A 21,147-nucleotide genomic window follows, 5' to 3' on the forward strand; every position below is an offset into this window, starting at 1 on the left:
TCCCTCTCTCTCTTCTCTTGTTTAGCTGCCAGATGTAGCCCATTTTTGCACCGCTCCCCCCCAAACAGGCGCTCAGCACGTGGGCCCTTTGGTGTGCGGCACCTGTGTAGTGTAATACAGTCAGCAACTGCGTTGTTTATTCCGGATTTGTTTGGTGCGCTTGAAAGCCTGTCTTTGATCCATGCAAAGATTCTTCACTTCTTCCCCCCCCCCCCCGATTCATCGTCTACCTCCCTCATTTTTAAACGCTAATGCTGTAGCAGTGTGGTTACATTGATGGCAGCAGTGGCTTTTTTGGCGGTGGTGGGGGGCTTATTTGGTTTATCTTTTCTTTATTTCTTTATTTATTTTTTGCTTTCTTTTCTCATCCTCAACCCAAGGGACAGGAAAATGACAGTGACCACTGACAAGCTTGTCAGGTGCCTTGTCGGGGATGTTTTATAACTGTGCGTTAATGTGTTTACATCCGCAACTGACGAGAGGCATTTAAAAAGAATGGCTTAATGAATATTGCATTGGCAGAGTGGACCCCACTGGCGGGCTGGATGCTGGGGTATTGCTGCCTAGAACTTTATGTCTATTTACCTCAGCATTTTAAGAAGGTTTAAAAAACACTTCCCATGGCTACAATAATATTCTAGTATCTGCCTGCCTGACACTCCCTCTAGACAGTGTTATCTCTGTACACTGTGCAGTGTGTGTACAAAGATTTTGCACAATGACTACATGCAGAATGCTCTCTCCATTAAAGCCTCAGAGTGAATCCAGTTTTTCTAAAATCCTATTTTCATTTCACATTATTCCCACTGAGACACAGTAGACAGAAAGACAGCAAACAGAGCGTTTTATACACTTGAGACATGACTTGTCCAAAAGAGAAAACATCATTAGAGGCCTCTTTTCATGTTTCAGGTATTCTTTGCAAGTGTACAAGTGAAGCCATTCTTTTTTTATTCATTAGTTTTAGGATTTTAACACTTGGTTTTGTGAATGTCAGACATAGCTCGTCTCACGCTGCATCTGCCTCTCTCACAGAACAAGTGGGTCAGGAGATTCTTACCAACCTGCACAGTGACCGTGAGAAGATCCAAAGAGCCAGAGAAAGGGTGAGTGCGCACATGCCACCTGCACACACTCATCTGTCTATTCTAACAAGTGTTTGTGAGACCGTGAAGGTGTTACAACTGGTTAGCAACATTGACAGCATTCACCACTTTCTATGCAAACATGGCACACACACGCCGTCTCAGGTTTGCCTGCAGTGGTGCACTCACTATGTCAGCAGAATTGTATTGACAAGGTACCTAATGTGCTCATTTATTGATAGCGCGCTATTGCATGCAAGCAGGTTTTTTCAGTTGTGAGTATCATCTCACAATTTGAATTTGAATGTTTTTCTCGAGTTTAATCGGGCGTTGAGCATATTATTCCACATCACATGTGAAATCAACCTACTTGTGGCTACATATGGGTGACAATTTTCCCGCTTTCCTTCCTCTCACCTGAATGAGGTTAACTTTGCCAGCTGCCATCCTTCCTCACCTACCCTCCTTTACTTCTCAGCACTCCTCTCCGGTTTTCCTCACTCCTTCTCACTTTCCCTCAGAGAGTCTCCCCCAATCCTTCGTGCTACCCCTCCTTACATCCAACCAGCCAAACAGACAGGTAGGCAGACACAGAAAAGACCAAACACAGGAAGGGGGCCCAACCCTGACGGCACCCTCAACGCAGAATGCTTAAAGACCACAACATGGCAGTGGGCCTTGCACAGGCGATTTCAAAGGAAATCAAACATCTCCTTTCAAAACGGTCCACGGTGTCTACTGAGAGTACCTGATCTCTCTTTCTTTTGCTTTTTTCTCTCTCTCTCCCTTCTTCCCATGAGTCTTCTTTGCTGAACCCCCCCCCTCCACACACACACACACACCACCACCACATGCACACACACATGCACTCAGAGGGCTTTAAAGGCAGTTTGTGGGGCAAAAGTAAAGTAAAAAGGAATCAAGATGTAAAGACACAGGACGGAACAGTTCTTTTGCATTTAAGAGATGGGAGGTGAAGGAGGTATAGTTTTAGCATAAATACCGGCACATGAACACACAAACACATAAAAGCACACACACACAAACCTCTATCCTCAGCAGGGGGTGTGGCCTTTTGTTTTGCTTTTATGGTACAAATAGAAGTCAACGGAAGGTTTCAGCACTGGGTCAAAGCAGTATGCTCCCAACTCTGAACCACTTAGTGGATGCAATCTCCAGGTTATCTCACACAGAGCCCGACAGGCAGAAGAGGAGAGAGGTTTAACATTTGTTCCTTAAAATTAGTAATTTATGTCCTTGAATCAATAATTCCACTGTGTAAAATTATTAACTTGAGGTTAGGAATTACTAACTTCAGGGAACAAAACAAGCAATTTGTACGCACAAATTATTAATTTGTTCTCCCAAAGGAATAACTCTTGCCCTTAAATTACTAAATTATACATCAGGTCACTACATTTGTCCTCACCTTTCTCTATTAATCAGATCCACATCTGTCTGCGTTGTCCATGATCTTTGCATTGTTTTTGAATTAAGTCATTTGAGGGCACCTAAACACTGAAACCTAGCTGCTCTAGTGCTGCTTAGCTTCTTTTCCCTAACCAAGCAGACTAACCACAACAAGCTATAACTGCAGTTATGATAACTACTCTATTTATTTTAGGGAATAAGATAAGTATTTTCAGGACAGAGTTTAGTCATTTGAGACCACAGATTATTAATATAACAGGATTAATTGCGTAATTTGAGGAATCAAATTAGTAATTTCATTTCCCTTATCGTGCTCAGTAAGATTACAGACTTTAATGCTCAAAAAATAATTACATTTTCATTTTGCATATTTCATCATCAAAGCTCCCTTTTTTTCATTAAATGGCCTTTTTGGCACAGTAGATCGAAAGGATATGCCTCAGAGACTATTTTGAATTTTATACACAAATAAGCTTTATTTTCTAATTATGGTGACAGTGGTCAAGGGTGTCTGTGGAGAATGTTCTGTTTTGGAGCTGTACATTAAAATGAAATAGGCAAAACACCTTCCGCTCGTTCTTACCAAATAGACAATCCCTGTTAACTCAACAGTGCTAAAATTTAGGTTAAGGAGGAAAGTATGAGATTTGGTGAGAGGGTGTGGAGAGAGAAAGAGGAATGGAAAGAAGGAATGATTCAGAGGTGTATTTTGGGAGAAAGTGTGAAGTATCTGGGGGGACAGATCTGTGGGTAGAGGCAGACATCAGGCAACTGCAGGACTTGTTGTCTTTGCCAGAGGGCCCAAACCCCAGGTCCCCCACCTCCTAGCCTGTACCACATGTATCCTTGGCTCTCGCAACCTGCATCGCACCAACCCAGGCTGCCAGAGGGTAGGAAGGAAGGATGGAGGAAGAGGAAAAAAGCAGCAGTAAAGGAGGGGTGAGAGATGACTGCAAGATGAGCCAGAACCAACAGGAAGAAGAGCGATGCTGGAACCATTGTAGAGAAAAGGAAGGTCGGAAGAAGAGATGTGAAAGTGAGGAATTAAAAATAGAATAGTGTACAGTATAATACACTGATGAAAACGCAGTGAGTGAGAGTGGCTTTATTGGGAAAGCAGCTATTATCTCAGAGAGCGATGAAGATGAATGACTCCCTGCTGACTCTAGAGAGAACCTCTGCAAAGATTCTTCCCCACACTCCCTCATCATCCTCTAGAAATGCGACTACAGGTAGACGTTAGTGGCAGCTCACTCTGTGTGGTGTCAGCATTTTTCCTTTTTTTACAGTCACACTCACACCTTGTTGGCAACATTTCTGCCAATTCCTGTTCCCAGTTAAAGTCCCTGAACCTCAACAGAGGATGGAATGAAAACATCTCCATGACCCTGAAGGGAAAAAAAAGGCAGAGAGATAGAAAAGAGAAGATCGAGCAGGAAAATATCCAAGGCCAATTAGCCCTGAGTAGCCAGGATCACTATTTCAAGTGTGCCCAGTGTCAAAAGTAAAGGACCCTCTCACTCTTTTTCTACAAATCCATTTCTATTCTAACTTTTGTTTGCAGCAAGATGAGCAGAAGGCTGTTAGAATGACATGTCGCCCGAAGTGGGAATCTGCCATTGACATCTTGTTTATTTTAAATTTACGTTGTCTATCATAAAGAAACAGCTCATGATGGCTCTAGTTTATAGACTTTCAGAATTAAAACTTTTTCAAGGGCATCTAAAATTATTTTTAGAAGAGGGTGCGCCAGTGAAGGTAAAAAAGCAAGCTTCTAATCAAAGGATGTCTGACTCTCAACCAGCAACTTTGGGTAGAAGGATTAATTGCCCTTGAGCAAGTTATTGCCTGAATGCCAGTGGTACAAGGCTGCGCAACAGCAAGCTTGCAGTAATGCTATAATCATTGCAATGACTTTAATGTTAAAACACTTTCTCAGCAATGACTTGTTTGTGGTAATGAATATGTGTATATGTACAGCAGGTCCCCAATAATCCATCATGTTGCTGATACAAGATATAGAGTGTCCATTGCCAGTTTCCTGTTATCTTCGACAAGAAACTTCCTTTCTTTCAGTGTCTGTCTTTTAACTGTATAATGAGGCGGTCAATTGTTGTAGGCAGTCTATTGTGTCATCAGAGGACATTTTTAGACTCCTTTGAATTTCGTTGAGTTGTCGGATCAGAATGGAAATTAAAACCTGTCTTTCTGCCCCCACCCCCAGCTGAGAGAAACAGACGCCAACCTGGGCAAGAGTTCTCGCATCCTCACCGGCATGCTGAGAAGGTAAGAGGCAGGTAGGGACCTTGTTTCTGCACCTCTCTGTATGTATCGTGCTCTAACTGTGCTGCTGCAAGTCATTTCCGTCTCATGAAGTTTATAATTAGATCAAAATTGTCCATCCTCTCCATTTCTGATGAGTCAGAAACACTGTCGCTGCTGGACACATTGCTTTGCTTTACATTGCTTTTCCAGAGAACACAGGTTGGGATGGATAAACAAACAAATGACCATGCAAATAAATAGATGAATGAAGGAAAGGATATAGTTGCCGCAATCCCTTACCTGTAGTTCAATTTTGACCAGCTGATTTTGTCCACTTTTATCCAAAATACAGTTGTCAAACAACTATGCAACAAGGTACAGCTGTGATTAGATGCAATATTTGGGTCCTTTTTCTGGGTATAAAGTCACTCAACGCATATAATTTTGATGCTCATCTTTTCTTTGTTTCATCAATGTGCCACTGTATGTCTGAATGAACCAACTAACTAAACTAGCAAACAGTGTGAGTGCCTGCCATGGCACTGGTGTTAAGTGCCTGGGTAGACTGAGAGGAGTCGCCCAGCGTAGCATTCTGCAGAAAAAGGCTGGAAAAGGCAAGTGCACACTGTACATGTCTCCATTCTTTTCTTCTCTTTGCCTTTGTTTTTCACAAAATGCACTAACAACCCATATCCAGCGTGCAGTCTTTGTCTCTCCTGCTTGCTAGTTCATGCACAAGGCAACCTCCAACAATCACACAAACACAGGAATTCTCGCACAGATATTTCAATAGTCCTTGCATTATCTTATTCACACGCCACCTAACACACGCACACTCACACACACACACACACACCGTAATGTCTTGTCACATCTCCATTTCATAAAGTGCCTGTGTGCCTACCCCTGAACCGTGACGCCACGGTTTTGTTTCTCGCTCCCTCTTTCTTGTTTTTTTTTTCTCCCTGTCGCCCACTGTGGATTTTGATTAAGAGTAATATGTAAATGACACCGACTAAATGTAAAATCCTGGGGCCAGGAAGGAAGTGCCAATTGAAATAGATGCTTCAGTGCCCGTAGACAATTTGGAGGGCGGCTCACAGGGCGGCCAGCAGTTACCAGAGAGGGAAGGCCTGAGAAGGGCTGTGACGCCGACTGTAACCAATATTTCTGCATATGTCTCCATTTTGTCAAGTCTGATTATGGGAAGAGGAGGGGGATCGCGGGAGGGGGGGTCAACTCGCCTGGCATGTCACCCAAAGCTGTCCAGAAATCATTCATCATTCCCTCCTCCTTCCCTCTCTTCTACCCTCCACCCTCCTCTGGTGCTGAAGTAAATAACACACTTATTTCAATATTATCATATTAATGTTAAAGTTCAGCTGTCACCTAATGGGAAGACTTAATCAGACGTAGCATTGTAAGAGGCAAGCTGCCGCCCGGCCCCCCCATTCTCCAGCCCCCTCTCTTGACGTGCCTCTCCTCCTCTGGTTAGCGCCCCGCTCAAATCAGGATTTATGAGGGCCTTCCAAAGTGGGGCCCGGTTACGAGCCTCTTCGACTACCGCCTGCCTTTCTGCTTGATGGGAGCAGTACAACATACCCCCCCCACCCACCCCCCCTTTCTTTAACAAAAAGTCATTTTTTTCTTTTGGTTTCTTCGCTGTTTGAATAAAAGAAAGTGTGTTTTGTTGTAAGGTCATGGGCTGGAAACGTCAAATCTGAAGTCATTTATAACCAGAGACAGAGAACTGAGAGCGAGAAGTGACTTCAGGATGGTTCAATGATATCTCACCCACCCCCGCCCCCTTTTAGGCAATCCTTCCTCATTTCGCCATTCATTTCATTATTTGCTCCCCCAGTTTTCTGCCTTTTGATTAATTGTGTATTTGCGTGTGATGTCAGAGCAATTGGTAGTTTCTTTACACTGTTGTTGGAGTTGGGGGCTGGTTGGTTTTTCATTCTCCACTAGTTTGTCTCAGTTATAAAAGTAGTGCTTTAGGTCTACCATGAATATGTAAAGGTGAGAAGTAACCCTTTCCTGTTCTGTATTTCAACCTCTGCGCTTTTGGTAAAAGCCTGAGGTGGACATAGACACTCACCCGCACACAGGATTATAAATATTCCATCTTTTGTTCGATTATTTTTTGGTGTTCCTTTTGGTTGTAAAAGGCAGCAATTTACCTAACTGTGAAATCTAATATCATATTTGTGTGTAGACCTAGAGGTTTGGACAGTTGCATGGAGAGATAAAGCATTTTTTTGCCATGAAACTGTGGTATTAAGCATGTACATAAATTGTCCATTATGAAAAGTCAATAATTTGGCCTTGATCCATGGTCAGACAAATAGACTTAAGTAAGTGGAGGGATGAAGGGATTTATTGGGATCCACAGGATAAATGGCGTCCTTTTTCCCTGTTGATGTAGTTTCATTTAAACTCACACCTCTTCTTGAAGTGTCTTTATGGTCTGGTAGATATCACCCCAGCTGAGAAACAATTATACACTCATTAAGCCAGCTGTCAGGGTTCAAGAAAGCCAATTAACTTAAAGACTCTGTGAATATCACCAATAGTAAGAAACATTCAGAGAGACACACACATCTTAAATAGCTGTCGCTTTGTTTGAAAATGAATCTTTGCAAACTTCTGACTGTGAAACTCATCACTGCCAATGAGGGTAGTAAGTATAAAACACTGTCTCCAGGTGCTGTTGATTGGCTGGGTTGCGGTTGATAACTAGTCTCTCAAACGTAGCCTCTGTCTGATGTCAGCTCTATTCATCTGCTTAGTGGATGTCAGTGGTCTAGTGGTGGGCATTCAGGGCATCCACTCTTAGTTAATTTTTAATTAAATTCTCCGAAATCCTTTGGGTTTTAATTATACTGTGACAGGGACAGTGATCCCAATGAGGCAGAAAGGCAATCCTGATATTATATTAATATCTATGATCATCATGTGATCTATTATCATTTAATATAGTGCCTGTTAGCACTACAGCCGGTCCCTTTGTACCACAAAGAAAAGATTTGCATCGCCTTGCAAGAGTCGTAGCAACTTACATTGATTGCATTCCTTATTAAAAGCACTTTTTAGTGTAGATGCCTTGATATAACAGGATGCATAAATATTGTCTTTTAGGGAAATGTGATTCCATAAAGCAGACTTGGTCCTCCTCAGAATCTTAGAATAGAAACATTAGTCTTAGAAAATCCCATCTTCAGCTACATTTGGAGTGGTGGCAGTTCCGTAAAATACAGGACACCTAAGGCCACAAACAAATATTTAATCCAACAAGCCTTTTTTCGTTGAGACTTGATCAGACTCAGAGATATTAGCAGAACTCTTGGATGTCTAAGGACTTATAAATGTTCGCTTTGTTTAGTGGATTTTCCACTTAATGGATTTTCCACTGGTCTTCATTACCAATATGATCAGGTTTGATAAAGGTTTGGTACAGTCTCCATTGGAAATAGTTCCAGTTCACAGTGTGGATCATTATCCCTGATTAGAGAAGCCACAGACTTAAGGCCTCTGTTTCCATGACTCACTGACACTATGGCCTCTCGTAAATACAAAATGGCCCTGTGACTGTAGCGATAGCCTTCCTGCTGCTGTACTGAACATCTCAAGCATCTCACCCACCACGGTCAGAGCAGTTGGGAATGGGATGCAGCTCCAGACCCAGTTAGGGCCACTGGGGCTTCTGGCAGCTTCACAGAAGGAGGGGGCATAGTGAAGGGCAATGAAGCAGGGAGGACGAAGGGGGGAGGATGTATATTTTGAAGCAGAGGGGTTGTCTGCTCTCGCTGGCAGCTGATCCCACATGCAGGTGGTCGACTCAGTCGCCAGGCAGATCAAAAAGTCAAGGCCCCGGGTGGACCTCCCTTTGAAATGGGAATGGGGCCTAGATATCAGACAGAAAACATAAGCAAGCTCCTAGCCACAGAACAGCTCCATATTCATGGCTGGGACTGGCAGTAGCGACGGGCAGGCAGGATGGACAGAGCCTCAGCCTTCAGAAGAGGACTCATGCACACTCTGGACACTGATTAAGAGATCAGCCCATGAGCAGGGGTGAGGATGATGCAGAGGCTCAAAAGCTGATGGAGCCACCAAGACACTAACTTCCTTTCTGCAGACATGTCTTGACAAGCTGTCTTAATGTGTGGCCAAGTTTATTTCCCTGATTTTAAACAGTTATCTGTGGCATGTGCAAATATAGATTGACAGGACTCTGTGTGTAAATAAAACAGAATGCAGTCATTTGCATACAAACTATGTTTAGCAACAAGTATTCCTGAGCCCATGTAGTAAGATCCTTTGTACAGTCATTTGTTCACAAAGTGTCCATCCCTGCTTATGAACGACTGAGCCTTTCCATGATGCCCCTTTCGTACCCAATCATGATCACCTGTTACCAATCAACCTGTTTACCCGTGGAATGATCCAAACAGGTGTTTTTGGAGCGTTCCACAACTTTCCCAGTCTTTAGTTGCTCCTGTCCCAACTTTTTTAAAACATGTTGCTGTATTAAATTCAGAATAAGCAAATATTTACAAAAATCAATGAAGCTGATGAGGCAAAACGCTATTAATATATTGTCTTTGTCTTGTTTTCGATTGAGTATGTGTCAGAAAGGATTAGCAGGTTATCACATCCTGTTTTATTAATGTTTTACACAGCGTCCCAATTTTTTTGGAATCGGGGTTGTAGCACAGCTTACTAAGAACAGCCCTCTGAGTCCTGTTATACTGTTGATGTCTTACTGGAATGGAAAGTAAATCTATTCATATGACTAATTGGCATCAGAAGAATATCTACCACTCATCCTTGCCTATAAGAAATTAAGTTTCCTTCCTACCTTATTCACAGGAAACACTTTTTTCCTTGTTTGCTTGGCCCAATAAACCCACATGCAATCAATGTCATGAGCCGAGAGACTAAAGTGCACGGCCCCAGAAAAACATCTGGAGAAGGGAACTTTTGATTCCCTAAGATCTGCGAGTTTTGCCTCTCTCCTGTATTATTGGCAGATATAAAGTCTCTCTCTCTATCCGTCTGTCTGGAATATTAACTACTGGGGATATGTAGGTCACATAATTAATGGAATTCAACTCTACTAGGGAGCTGCTGTGGTGGGATCGGAGTCTTGGGGCCCTCTTGAAGTCGTGTTATGAAGTTGAACAAAAAGAGTCAATTTTTTTAATTGAAGCTGAAAGATGGGGCACATTTTTCTTTCTTCCCCTTTCCTGTTTTTTTATTTTTATTTTTGTCTTTTCAATTATTTGTTTGCGCTCCTCTGTTTTAGGCTGAGAGGAGCAGAGGAAATGCTTCATTACAATGTGGTGGGGTCAGGAGTGTAAACCCAGTGGAATATGCTTTCTGACACTGTGTTACACCATTATACCCACCGTCATGTGCAACATGCATCTACGATCCCACACACTCGTGTACGTCCTCTTATTCTGTGTTTCATCAGGATGGTGGACTGTACTCCATGTCGGTGACATTGTGTAAGACGTTTGCCCTATTTTACATTCTATTTTACTTTGTATTACAGCTCAACTCATCACAGTAGCCATAGCGGAGCTTCATGTTTTCCGTCCCGAGAGTGGCAGATCACTCCCAGTGGAACCCACTCTCTCTGATCTCCTCGCCATGTTGCCGCCACGATAATTCCATGCACTACATTTAAACACATTCCCTTTGCTTTGCAATTTGTTCAGCCTGGCATCATTACCACCCCACTCAACCCCCTCGCTCCTCAACCCCATATTGCTGCATCCCTCTGGGTCCATCCCATCCCTGGCCTTTTCTGCCCCCTCCAGGGTAGCATTCTGTGCTTTTTTTTATGTCCAGTATGTTCTTATTCTGGCAAAAGAGCAAAGTGCCAAAGCATGAATCGTATCTGCCCCCACCGCAACCCCCAGCTAAACTTTATACATATCACGATGAGCGCAGCTGTTTTGTGTATGTGCATGCATGCACATTATGGGTATATTTATTGGATTATGGGTTGCATGTTAGCGTATTGTAGGAAGATATTTAGTGTTGGCAGACAAGCAAGTAGTACAGGAAGACCTTGCTAATGTTTGTGGTCCATTTGTTTTAGAAAGAAAGCAAAAATAGGTTTCTAAAGACTTTTGACATCCCCATAGCTTTAAGAGTTGGTGTGATAAAGTAAATTTCCCCCGCTGCTCATGTCCACATGTGGACTGACCACTCAAATTTCAAGCCATCCAAACATAAGCGTACTGACCACGTTATCAGACACCCAGTGCTGTACGTGCAGAACAGTGTGTACATCAGCTGCTCATACTGTGGTCGACATCTGTAGACATGTACATGATAGAGTGCATCAGAACTCTTACCTACGCTGTCTACTCATGCTATGTAGAAGCATAATTTTCCAGAATCATCCAAAGATAGAGAGATCAGATGACTGAATGTCATGTGAGATTTTACACCGTGAAACCAGAGTCTGAAGATGTAAGTGTCTCAAATTAGTGCATCTACCAACAGGTTATCTTACATGGAAGAGGCTCTTTTATAAGACAAAATTATAGAACGTGTTTTTGTTATCTAACTGCTGTTTTATTTTTATCAAGTGATTTCACTTTTTTTTGGTTTTGAATGTCAGATAAGTATCTTATTTGGACACAGGATCTACTTTTTAATGCTCCTGTGTGTCTTTGTGTGTGTGTCTGTGGCTACAGGCTGCTGCTGGGACAATGACAGGGTGCGCCTCAGCCTCATTACTCACTGCTCCTGAGCCAAACAAGCACCACTGTCACCTCTTTCTCTCTCTCGCTCTCCCTCCTGCTTTATCTCTGTCTTTTTCTCTTTTCCTCCACCTCGCCCATTAGAGAGTGCTGATGGGACGTTTTTAGCAGAAAGGCAAAGATACACACACACACACACACAAACACAGGCCTGCGCTGTAGAGGAAGGGGTTGTTGACAAGGGCAAAGACGTGTTGTTGTTTTATATAAGGGATGCATTTGTCTGTTGAGGATTGACTCGCTTAACTGGCTGCCAAAGCCCCCTTTTTTCTCCCTACATATCTCCCTCTCTATTTTCCAGTCCATAGCAGGCTTCTATTTTTTGGTATGTCAGGGCATAGATGAATTGTAATTATTCCAAATCTGGTGGTGAAGAACTTGTTTTCACTTTTTATAACCAAAATCATGTAAAAAGAGTTGAAGACAGACAGCTAGCTTTAAAGATAGTGTTTCGGTTTGAGGTAGATAGTATTCGCAATCAAAGCACGACAAGTAATAACTATCACAAGTGAAACTGCGATATCAGCAAAACTAGCTATCACTTAGTCCCTGAACTGGGCATCAAGGCTGAACTTGAGCATTCCAACAAAAAACACTCTTTGCACCATCGCTTCTCCAAATGCTCTCGGGTCAGCCAGCCACGACATTGAGGTGATGCTTCGTTCGACCTCGCTCATGCCATCCTAGTTGATAGAGCTTCTTTTTTCCCCCTCCTTTAACCCTGACAGACTGTCGTTCTGACGAGATGACTGGAGATCAGTGGCGCTCTCATCCCTTGAAGTGGCTCCAGGTGTCACTCCAAGGGTACCCGCCCTGTTTGATCTGCCGTCGAGCGCCTGTCGGGCCGCGGCACCCTCTGATTTCCCGGTCAGAGGGGAAACAGGCTCTCCTGTCCAAAAGTTCCACTGCTACTTTTGAGTGACAGCAAGGGAGAGGGATTGGCGGACGTAGAGCAAACCATAGCCATAATCGTTTGGGAATGGACTGTTTCCTGTTGTCATTATTCCCTAGCTCACATTTAACAGCTGTAGGGAACCCTGTCACATATCCCCTCAGGGGAGCATTGTATAGAGGTGATCTTGATTTGATATGCCAGGCCCCAGCAGTCCAAACAACAGAAAAGGAAACAAAATAAACATCAGATGAAACCAAACCATTTTCCCTGATCATGCTGTGGGCCTTGTCTTAAGAAGAAGAAAAACACATCCTCTCAAACATCTTCAGATGCTGTCCAAAGGAGGTCCCTGTCTTCACTGAGGAGCTGCACAAACAAAAAGGACAGATGAAACAAAATGGAGGAATGGAAGTACTGTATATATCTTTTCAGCAAGCATAGATGCCTGTATCCTTCCTCCCTTTCATTTTATTATATCCGTTGCGTTTTCCCCCCACCTACTGTGAGCTTCTGTAGAAATTACAGGTGAGATCTCAGTCTGTGGCAGGGCCTGCCTTTCGTCTAGAGGGAGCAGGGGGAAGGGTGGGGGGGGGGGGGGGTTTGAGGGGGGAGGAAAGACTGAGAAGGAGAGGAAAAAGAGATTCATGCTTTGCAGTACTGCTGTGTTGTTTGTGGCACTCTTCCCTTTGTGTGTCTGGCGATAACTTATTCAGCACAGGGCCATTCATCCAGGGGTTGAGCGCGGGCGTCCGTCAAGACGGAAAATAATGAGGCGACAGCAGCGCAGAGGATAGCTTTCTCCCTCTGCCTAGGTCGCTCCCCCTCCCCACCTCGTACTCCTCCTCCCCCTTCTCCATCTCCTCCTCCTCCTCCTCCTAGCCTCCCATTATCAGCCGATTTAAATAGATAATAGGGGGCCTTCTTCAGGACATTTTGAAGCAATTAGAACCTATCACATTGTCTCTTATCTGACTGTTCCCTCCCAGCAAGCCATTGTGCATACTTCTGGGCGTACTATGCAACAGCTGCCTGGAATACTGTGGAATGCTACAGCATTACTGGATGCCAGCAGTTGTGAGGAAAAAAAGGACTATTTTGTTTCCTATATCTTTGCAGTAGACTCCATGCCCATATGCGCATGTCAGGCACTATTCCATCTTGAGCCTTGCCAGGACATGGGATCCCTTTGCCATGATAAGGTGCTCTTGGGCTGGATTGCTTGCCAGGATAAAGTGGCTCCTGCCCAAACACTTGCACTGGACATACCTTCCGTACACTTTCGGTCAGCCCTCATTGAACTCTTCCTCTCACCATCTTTGTACAGTTCATTCTGTTGGCTAAAAACATGCAGTGACATATGACACTGGAAAGGGAATACGGCAGCCCCATTTACTCTGCATTAATCCAGATTATGACATCTGATAATTTGATACGAAAGCATGTCTGATGGGCCTTAAAGTTCCAGATTGCTACTGTTTAGAGTTTCATTCCTAACAAAGATATCTTCATAGTTTTTCAAAACAGTCTCAACAAATGAACCAGCTGTCTAAGTTGTGTTTGCATCAGGATAGATGGTTAAGTATAGTTTTTGCCTGTTATTGTTGTTGCCCCTCAGATCTCTCTTTGGCAGGGTGCAAGAGCTTGAAATATTTACAAATGCTGAATTTTGACTTGTTTTTTTTTTCTTTTTAATATTTTCTTCTAACCCATCAATCATTTACTGTGTCTCTGTATGCCTGTGTCTCATCCTGGCAGACCCCCAGGATGGTGCAATGAAACAAAGCCAGTACATAGTTGCGATGTTGTTGATGGCATAAAAGATCCCCTTTATCACAATGGGCAACACAATAAAAAGAGGGCCACTTTTTTTCAAGGAAAGGAAAACATTGTAAGGCAAGATGTTTGTAGGCATCAGGATTCAAGAGGAGCCCCCCATCAAAATGTTTAAATAGAGCATTGGTCTGTTTTCTAAGCAAAAGCTTCTAACCTTGAGTGTTTTTTTTTTTTTTTTACTGAACACAGAAATAGAATTTTATGTTTTTTATCGCAAAGGCTGGAAGGCAACAGGACAGACCCCATGACCCCACCCATCCCTTACTTTGGTTTGGTGGTGCTTGATGTGAAAGGCATTCCAGGATGTGTAAATCACAACAGTTTTGATGGGAACTGTAGAAAAGACAGCTTTGAAAATATATTATTTTCAAAATGCAGTCACACAATGCAGTCTGCGATTACCCAGAAACTCTTTTGGTCTTTTTTAAATTCTCAGTGTGATTCTCTGCTAACAGGATACGACACAGACAAAATAATGCAGCAAAAGAAGAGATGACAGAAGTGCAAAGTAAAATTGTCCCTTTTTGCTCTTGATTCATTCAGTTATCGTATTTCAGTTTAATAGTTTCATTAGTCGTGTAGTAAATAATGAAATTCCTTCTCACATTTTGACTGATGTTCATACAATGAGGCCATCTTTTTAAACTGCCTCTGCAGCAACACATAGAGTGACTATCAGCCTTGCAACATGTGATAGTGTCTTGTATATTTTATAGATTATGGTGAAAATAGATGTATACAGCTCCAGTTTTGTGTCCATGGTCTCACTTAAGCACACCCTCTGACTAGATTCAGTGGAGCTGATGGGTGCTGGGTGATAAAATGCAAGCCTGAGTCCACTGTGTAAAACGTATGTAATAACAGAATGCAATGCAATGTTTTCGAGCACAGTAGTAGTAATTTCCCTTGTACAATCAGCATTCCACAACTTTCCCAGTCTTTTCTTGCTCCTGTCCCAACTTGTTTAAAATGTGTTGCTGCATCAAATTCAGAATAAGCAGATATCCACAAAAATCAATGAAGTTGATGAGGTGAAACTAAAAATGTACTGTCTTTGTACTGTTTTCAGTTGCAGCACGACATAAACACAATCATAAATGAGATAATTATGATAATTCATAGAAATCAAACAAGTAAACACCAAAAACAACAATTATTTGTCTTCTCAGTCAGTTCAGTTTCAGAGCTCTTGTTGGCCAAATGTGATGTTCTCAATCTTTCACCTGAGAATGTTTATGTGCTCAGTATTTCTCAGGTTGCAATACTGAAGTGTTTTTTGTGGCACTCTTCTTACAACACAAATGCATTTCTCGACTCATTTTGTGTTAAATGAAATTTCAGAATAATACCATCAACTAGTTTAAATGTTTATGTGTGTATTGATGTTTCAATGTCAGATTTATCAGCAGTTCAGGTTCCTTGTTTTCTGACATTAAAAGGACCCTCTGACTCCGCCTGCTAAGGCAGTGTTAACATTTATCCCTTGTTCTCTCTCTTTGTTGGGGTGCTGGTGTCACTGTTGATGTTAATGTCATTTTTTAGGTATTTGAAAAATACTGCATCAGAATGTCGGGGATGTTTGAGATACTGCATGTGACAAACAAAACAGAAGGAGACAGATCCATAGTTGTTTGAATTGGTGGGCTCTGACAATGACTCGGGCATGACCACTGAGATGTGTTGTGTGCTTTTGTGTGGATGTAGACGATTGAATTATGTCACTAAACCCACTGAAACACAATTTTTCTCTGTGTGAGTATCGACAGAGTCAGTTTGCGACACAGGTTGTTTTGTTTGTGACTCCAAGTCCCTCCGTAGATGCCTTTGTCCCAGTGGTGCATTCCAGCGAAAGCATGGTTGGACGTTGAATCACAACGGTCTTCCCTCTGACTGATTCATATTTAGTGATGTTGAAAAGGCCTTTTTTCCTGACGGATGCCTTAAACCATCATCTGTTGTAGCCAAAATTGTAAGGGCAAAGCAGAGTTATGCCACAAAAACCTTTAGAACCTTGATCAGTGGAGAAAACCCCACTGAAGTCCAATGCCCATAGAGTCCATTTTTAGCCCAGGGACCATAGGAAGTTTTCTAGATGTTGTATAATTAGACGGTATGCAGTTAATCCCAAGAGACTGTTTGGCAGGCGCTGTCTTTCCACTCTTAAGTTTTTCACTTGTATGTAATCTACTTGAACTTGTCAGTCATGGCTTTAAAATCTTTAAAATCTTCATATTTCTTCAAGAAGTTTTGACAGTCACAATCAGCATTATTTGTAAGGGGTAAATGGAGACATATACTGCGATATACCGATGATATAATGATTCTGAAAAGGAATTCTCTCATGACATACCCTGGCTGAGAAATTTGAGTCAAGTGCAGTACACGTTCAAGCCCTTGGCCTGGCTTGGTTTTTGGGGAGTGAACCAGCCATGCACGGCTGGTAATGACAGGTTCCATGTTGCCCGTGGCTTGTGGCCCAATGCACTGTTTGTTTGGAGAGTGGTGCTCGGCCGTGAAGTGCTGGCCCAGCTGGCAACAGTTCCATTGCCCCTTTGGCCCGATGGCTGGGGCTTGTTTGGCCCACACCAGCCAGGCAGACTGGCATCCAGGAGGCTGTGGAGGAAGAGGTGGAGGAGGGGAGGCGGGAGGGTCTGACAGAGGAGAGGAGCTGTTGGCTGAGCACCCTGGTGCAAGGCCAGGCCTGTTGCCAACTGGAGAGAAGACTTCCCCGCTCACACCACGATCTTCACGTCTCTGTGGCGACAGGGATCTTAGTTTGCACCTCAAGGGTCAACATCATCCCATCGTGATCTGTCTCAACAGCCTTGCTCACACAACACCACTGAAAACTTTGCAAATATATATTTTTTTTCTTTTCTTCCATTCCTTTTGGCAGCCAGCACTTTTTTTTGTGGACAGTAACACAAGCCTGGATTTAAGACAACTGACCACTTTTTTTTTTATTTTGTTAGGTTTTTCATTGCATTTCTGAGTACCCCTGTAGTGCAGTATAGCACAAATAATGTTGTTTACACACACATATGTACACTTTGGCTCCACAGGCCAAAAGTTCAGTTGCCCTTCTGCCAAAGTTCTTGCATGGCTGTGAAAATGAAAAGTGCTGACCTATGAAGTCATTCCCTTCGCTCTTCACTAATGGTATTGTCCGAATTATTGCCTAAGCTTCAACAGCAAAAAGTAAATGCTAATTCGAACTTACCGTATTCATAAACACTAACTGAGCTGATCTAAATAATACAAGCAGAAAGTCATAACACGGTTTTGTGATATTTATTGTCTTTAATTATTTTTGCAGCTGTGCTCAACAAGAGGCTATGAACTCTCACCCCTGACCTTTGAGCACCTGTATAGCCAGATTTAACCATTTCAATGTGCTTCAGACACATACTGTAAGTTTCACTTTTTAGATAATCATGTTCAAAATACAGCTGAACAACAGGCATCAGATCTGCTGTACATAGCCTGTGTTGTAGCCTGGTAGCCACAAAGATAACCCCTTCACAAATATCCAGTTCCTTCTAAACCATCACTTAAAGCCCTGAAAACCATTGCCTCTCAAGATTTAGAGCCGCTTTGTTTATTTTCTGAGTGTTTGCTGGGTCACATGGGTACATCCTGTCAGCCATCGTGTAAACTTTAAACCCCACCCCATATTCTGATGGCGCCAGGGCTAACATTGCTTCGGTGTTAAAGGGAAGTTGTGAGGACATTGATGTCTTGGCCTAGCATCCTAGTGTCACTTTCCCAGCCTGTTTGTGGAGCCCGCCAGTCCCCTCATTCTCCTCAGCTGACCTGAATGCATCGCTGAGTATCACACACATGTGAGGAGCCTGATATCCCAGCCAGCAACAAATGTTTTCCTACCGTTACCATTGCATTACTATTGTACACAGCCTTCATCCTTTGACCTGGCTCACACTGAGTCTCTGTCGGTTAGATGTTTTGCCTGACTCCTCAGGCCAAGACTCTATTTTATTTAACAAGACGTCGATGCACACCCATCTCATCTAAAAGTTTCCCTGTGGTATGGCATTTCAGAACAGACTTGACATAAACCATTTCTAAACACTGGTTTCATTTCACCAATCTTTAATTACATCGTTTGGTAGAGACCGAGGTACAGAGTTGAAGCAAAGCACCATGTTCGCAAAGCGTATAATAGTGAGGGATACCACAGCCAGAGGACAGTGGGTTGAGAAGAGGGAAAAATATCATACACAAACAAATACTGGAAGAAAGCTGAATTTGTAAAGGTTAACAGACTCTTAAAAATGAGTTTGATAAATTGCTCGTGTCCTAGAGGATGGCTGGGGTTTAGCATTTAGCATTTTGAAACCCTTTGATTTTGTGATGAAATGCTTGGAGAAATTTGTAGTCATTTTCAGAGTATCTTAAGCTACTGTTCATTTACTTCACTGTGCATAAGTTACAAAATATTACTAAAAACTTAGAGAAGTTGACTCAGTTCCTCTGCCTTGACCTTTAAATGAACCTCAACATGTCAAGACGGCAGTCCACATTCCCCATCCAGGTATTAATTGCTATTCAAAATGTATTTCAGGATTCGCAGCTGATGCCAGCGCGATCACATTGTTGTTACTAATTAAATTTGTGCAATTATTTTGTGCCTGCCTTTTGTTTCTTTTTCCCCTTTACCATATTGTTCAACATATTTCGGCTTAACATTAAGAAGTCAGCCACAGTCAGTCAATTAATTGTAGGTTCACAAACCACTGGGTTGCATTCCAGTTGCACAGTGTTTCAGTGTATTATGGTGCCCTGAAGAGTATCATTGTAGCCCAGAGCGATGGTTAAGCCTTCCTCCAGCTCTGTGACAAAGGCGGCTGTGAGGTCGTGCCCGAGGCCAGGGCTATCAGAGCTATCAGTACAGCAGAGAAAGAGCATAACAGCAAGCCCTGTCAAATAATGGTGTCAACAGTGGGATTGTTTAGCTTCATTTGTGCAAGGAATGTCCCCGTTTTAATGGTGACGTGCCGCTGTCTATTGACTCAATGGGTCGGATTTTATCCTGTTGTTGATTCTTTTTGTCTCGCTGAGTGTGTTTTGCTGCAGAATGGCATATTGTAGTGTGTGCTGTATGTTGATTTAAAATATTTCCCTCTCCTCAAACTTTAAAATGTCAGAAAGGTCAGTTTTTGGCCTGAAGACATAGATGTGGGAGGTGACATAACTCATGTTTCACTGAAGCTTTTCTTGCCTCCCACTGAGACCTGTCTTGTATAAGCCTGATCAGAAATTCCCAGAGTTTTTTCCACCTTGTTTATTAAGTTCGGTTTTAGTTCAGTCATTGATATTTAAAATAATCCTGAAAATCTCAGAGTCAGTTAATGGGCAGTAGTGTAGGATTTATCTTCTCTGAGCTGAACTCATAAATGGACAATTGCTTCTTAGTAGTCTCGTGTCTGCAGTTACGATGGCCAGACACCACAGCATTCATAAAAGGTTTGCTTATAATACATAGCATTTGCCTCATGCACTTTTTGAGTAATAAGATCTTTGTTAACATAAAAGAGAGAGGTTTTCAGTGTGTAGCGTAGCCATGCAGTTGTGGAGTAGTCTTTGCAGGCTTCCGGATGCCAGTTTCCTACTGAACTGTCAGAATGTCTGTTATTATTGAGCCCGTTCTGCCATGCGTTGCCCTCTGAGTTTCAGCGCTTCCTTTACCTGACTGGCTGGATAAAATGATTTCTTTTCTCCCCTCTTCTTCTCGAGTCAGAATATTGCTTCCCCCCGCCGCCACACCGCCCTCCCTCTCTCCTAACGGTAAACGTTAAGATCCAGGAGTGGATCAATGGCTGTTATCCTTTGATGTGCTAGGACGCATTACGAGTGGTGAGTTCTAATTGGAGCAGAGAGCCGAGGATCAATGTTGGCTGTAATTGCCTGACACAGGGATGGGTGTGAGACTTTATTATCATTAATATTTAGACATGATGTGGGAGGACCCAGCCGAGGCTAAATGTACAACGGCGGTGCGAGCCTTTGATCTCAGGAGATAAGCAGATCGATTGGGGGTTGGTGGGGGGTGGCTGAAGGAAAAGAGGTCGCGGAAGTGTGGTGAGCTGGACGAACGAATTAGCGAGCCCCACATCCTGGATTTTATCGGATTTCTCTCGGAAGTCTCCATTCAGCTCGGGAAAGGTCACGCTAGGCCTCAGTCCTCCCTATAGCTAAAATAACAGCCTGGCATATTGTCAGTGTCAAGGGAAGTGGGCAAGTAAGGTTAATTTCAAGTTTGGTCACAAATAGGAGACAACCATTACATTTACAGAATGGACAACATTATGTATTCATTAATTCAGTAGTTGCTCAAAGAGCAAAAGAAAGTTCCAGAATAGCCATGCCCAGTGCCCTTGTCGAGGCATTTTTGTAACTTCACATGGTTTAGTTTCCTCCATGAATCTAACTAGTTTAGGAGTGGATTTAGATTTAGTATTGAGAAGAAGGGAGAGATTAAGAGATATTTAGTGTTTGTCTTTTTGACAGGACCCATTGTTTGGGAGACGTAACAGAATATGACGGAGGAGGAGGCTCTATGGGGCTTGGGGCTGCTTCCTTCGTGTCAGCAAACACAAGATGATGTTACCTAATCTTATGGGTAAAAGAGGGGTTTAGACTGTCTGATGGAACACTCCCTGTCTAGCAGCGTGACCAGAGGGGGCAGGGACTGTCCCCTGTGTCCACGGAGGGCATGCTGAAACTGTGAGGCTGTGATGTATACGCTCTATGCTGTTTTTGTCGCTCGCTTCCCCAGGGACTGATACCTTAATCATTGTACTTAGCGAGACAAAGATAGGTAGCAGGTCACACA

The 21,147-nt window shown here is 43.0% G+C and overlaps 1 protein-coding gene across 2 annotated transcripts in view; it reads left to right on the forward strand.

Annotated features, from left to right (window-relative positions):
• Positions 1-21,147, forward strand: part of vti1a (vesicle transport through interaction with t-SNAREs 1A) — a 118,116-nt gene that overhangs the window by 76,430 nt on the left and 20,539 nt on the right. The window contains exons 6-7 of one of the 2 annotated variants that reach the window (XM_041962809.1): positions 1,036-1,106; positions 4,741-4,813. In XM_041962809.1, the coding sequence (XP_041818743.1) occupies positions 1,036-1,106; positions 4,741-4,806 (137 nt within the window). In that variant the 3' untranslated portion in view covers positions 4,807-4,813. The remainder of the gene's footprint in view (positions 1-1,035; positions 1,107-4,740; positions 4,814-21,147) is intronic. The other variant, XM_041962808.1, reaches the window with a different exon arrangement.

Source organism: Chelmon rostratus, chromosome 21 (assembly GCF_017976325.1).
Source record: "Chelmon rostratus isolate fCheRos1 chromosome 21, fCheRos1.pri, whole genome shotgun sequence".
Lineage (NCBI taxonomy): Eukaryota > Metazoa > Chordata > Actinopteri > Chaetodontiformes > Chaetodontidae > Chelmon > Chelmon rostratus.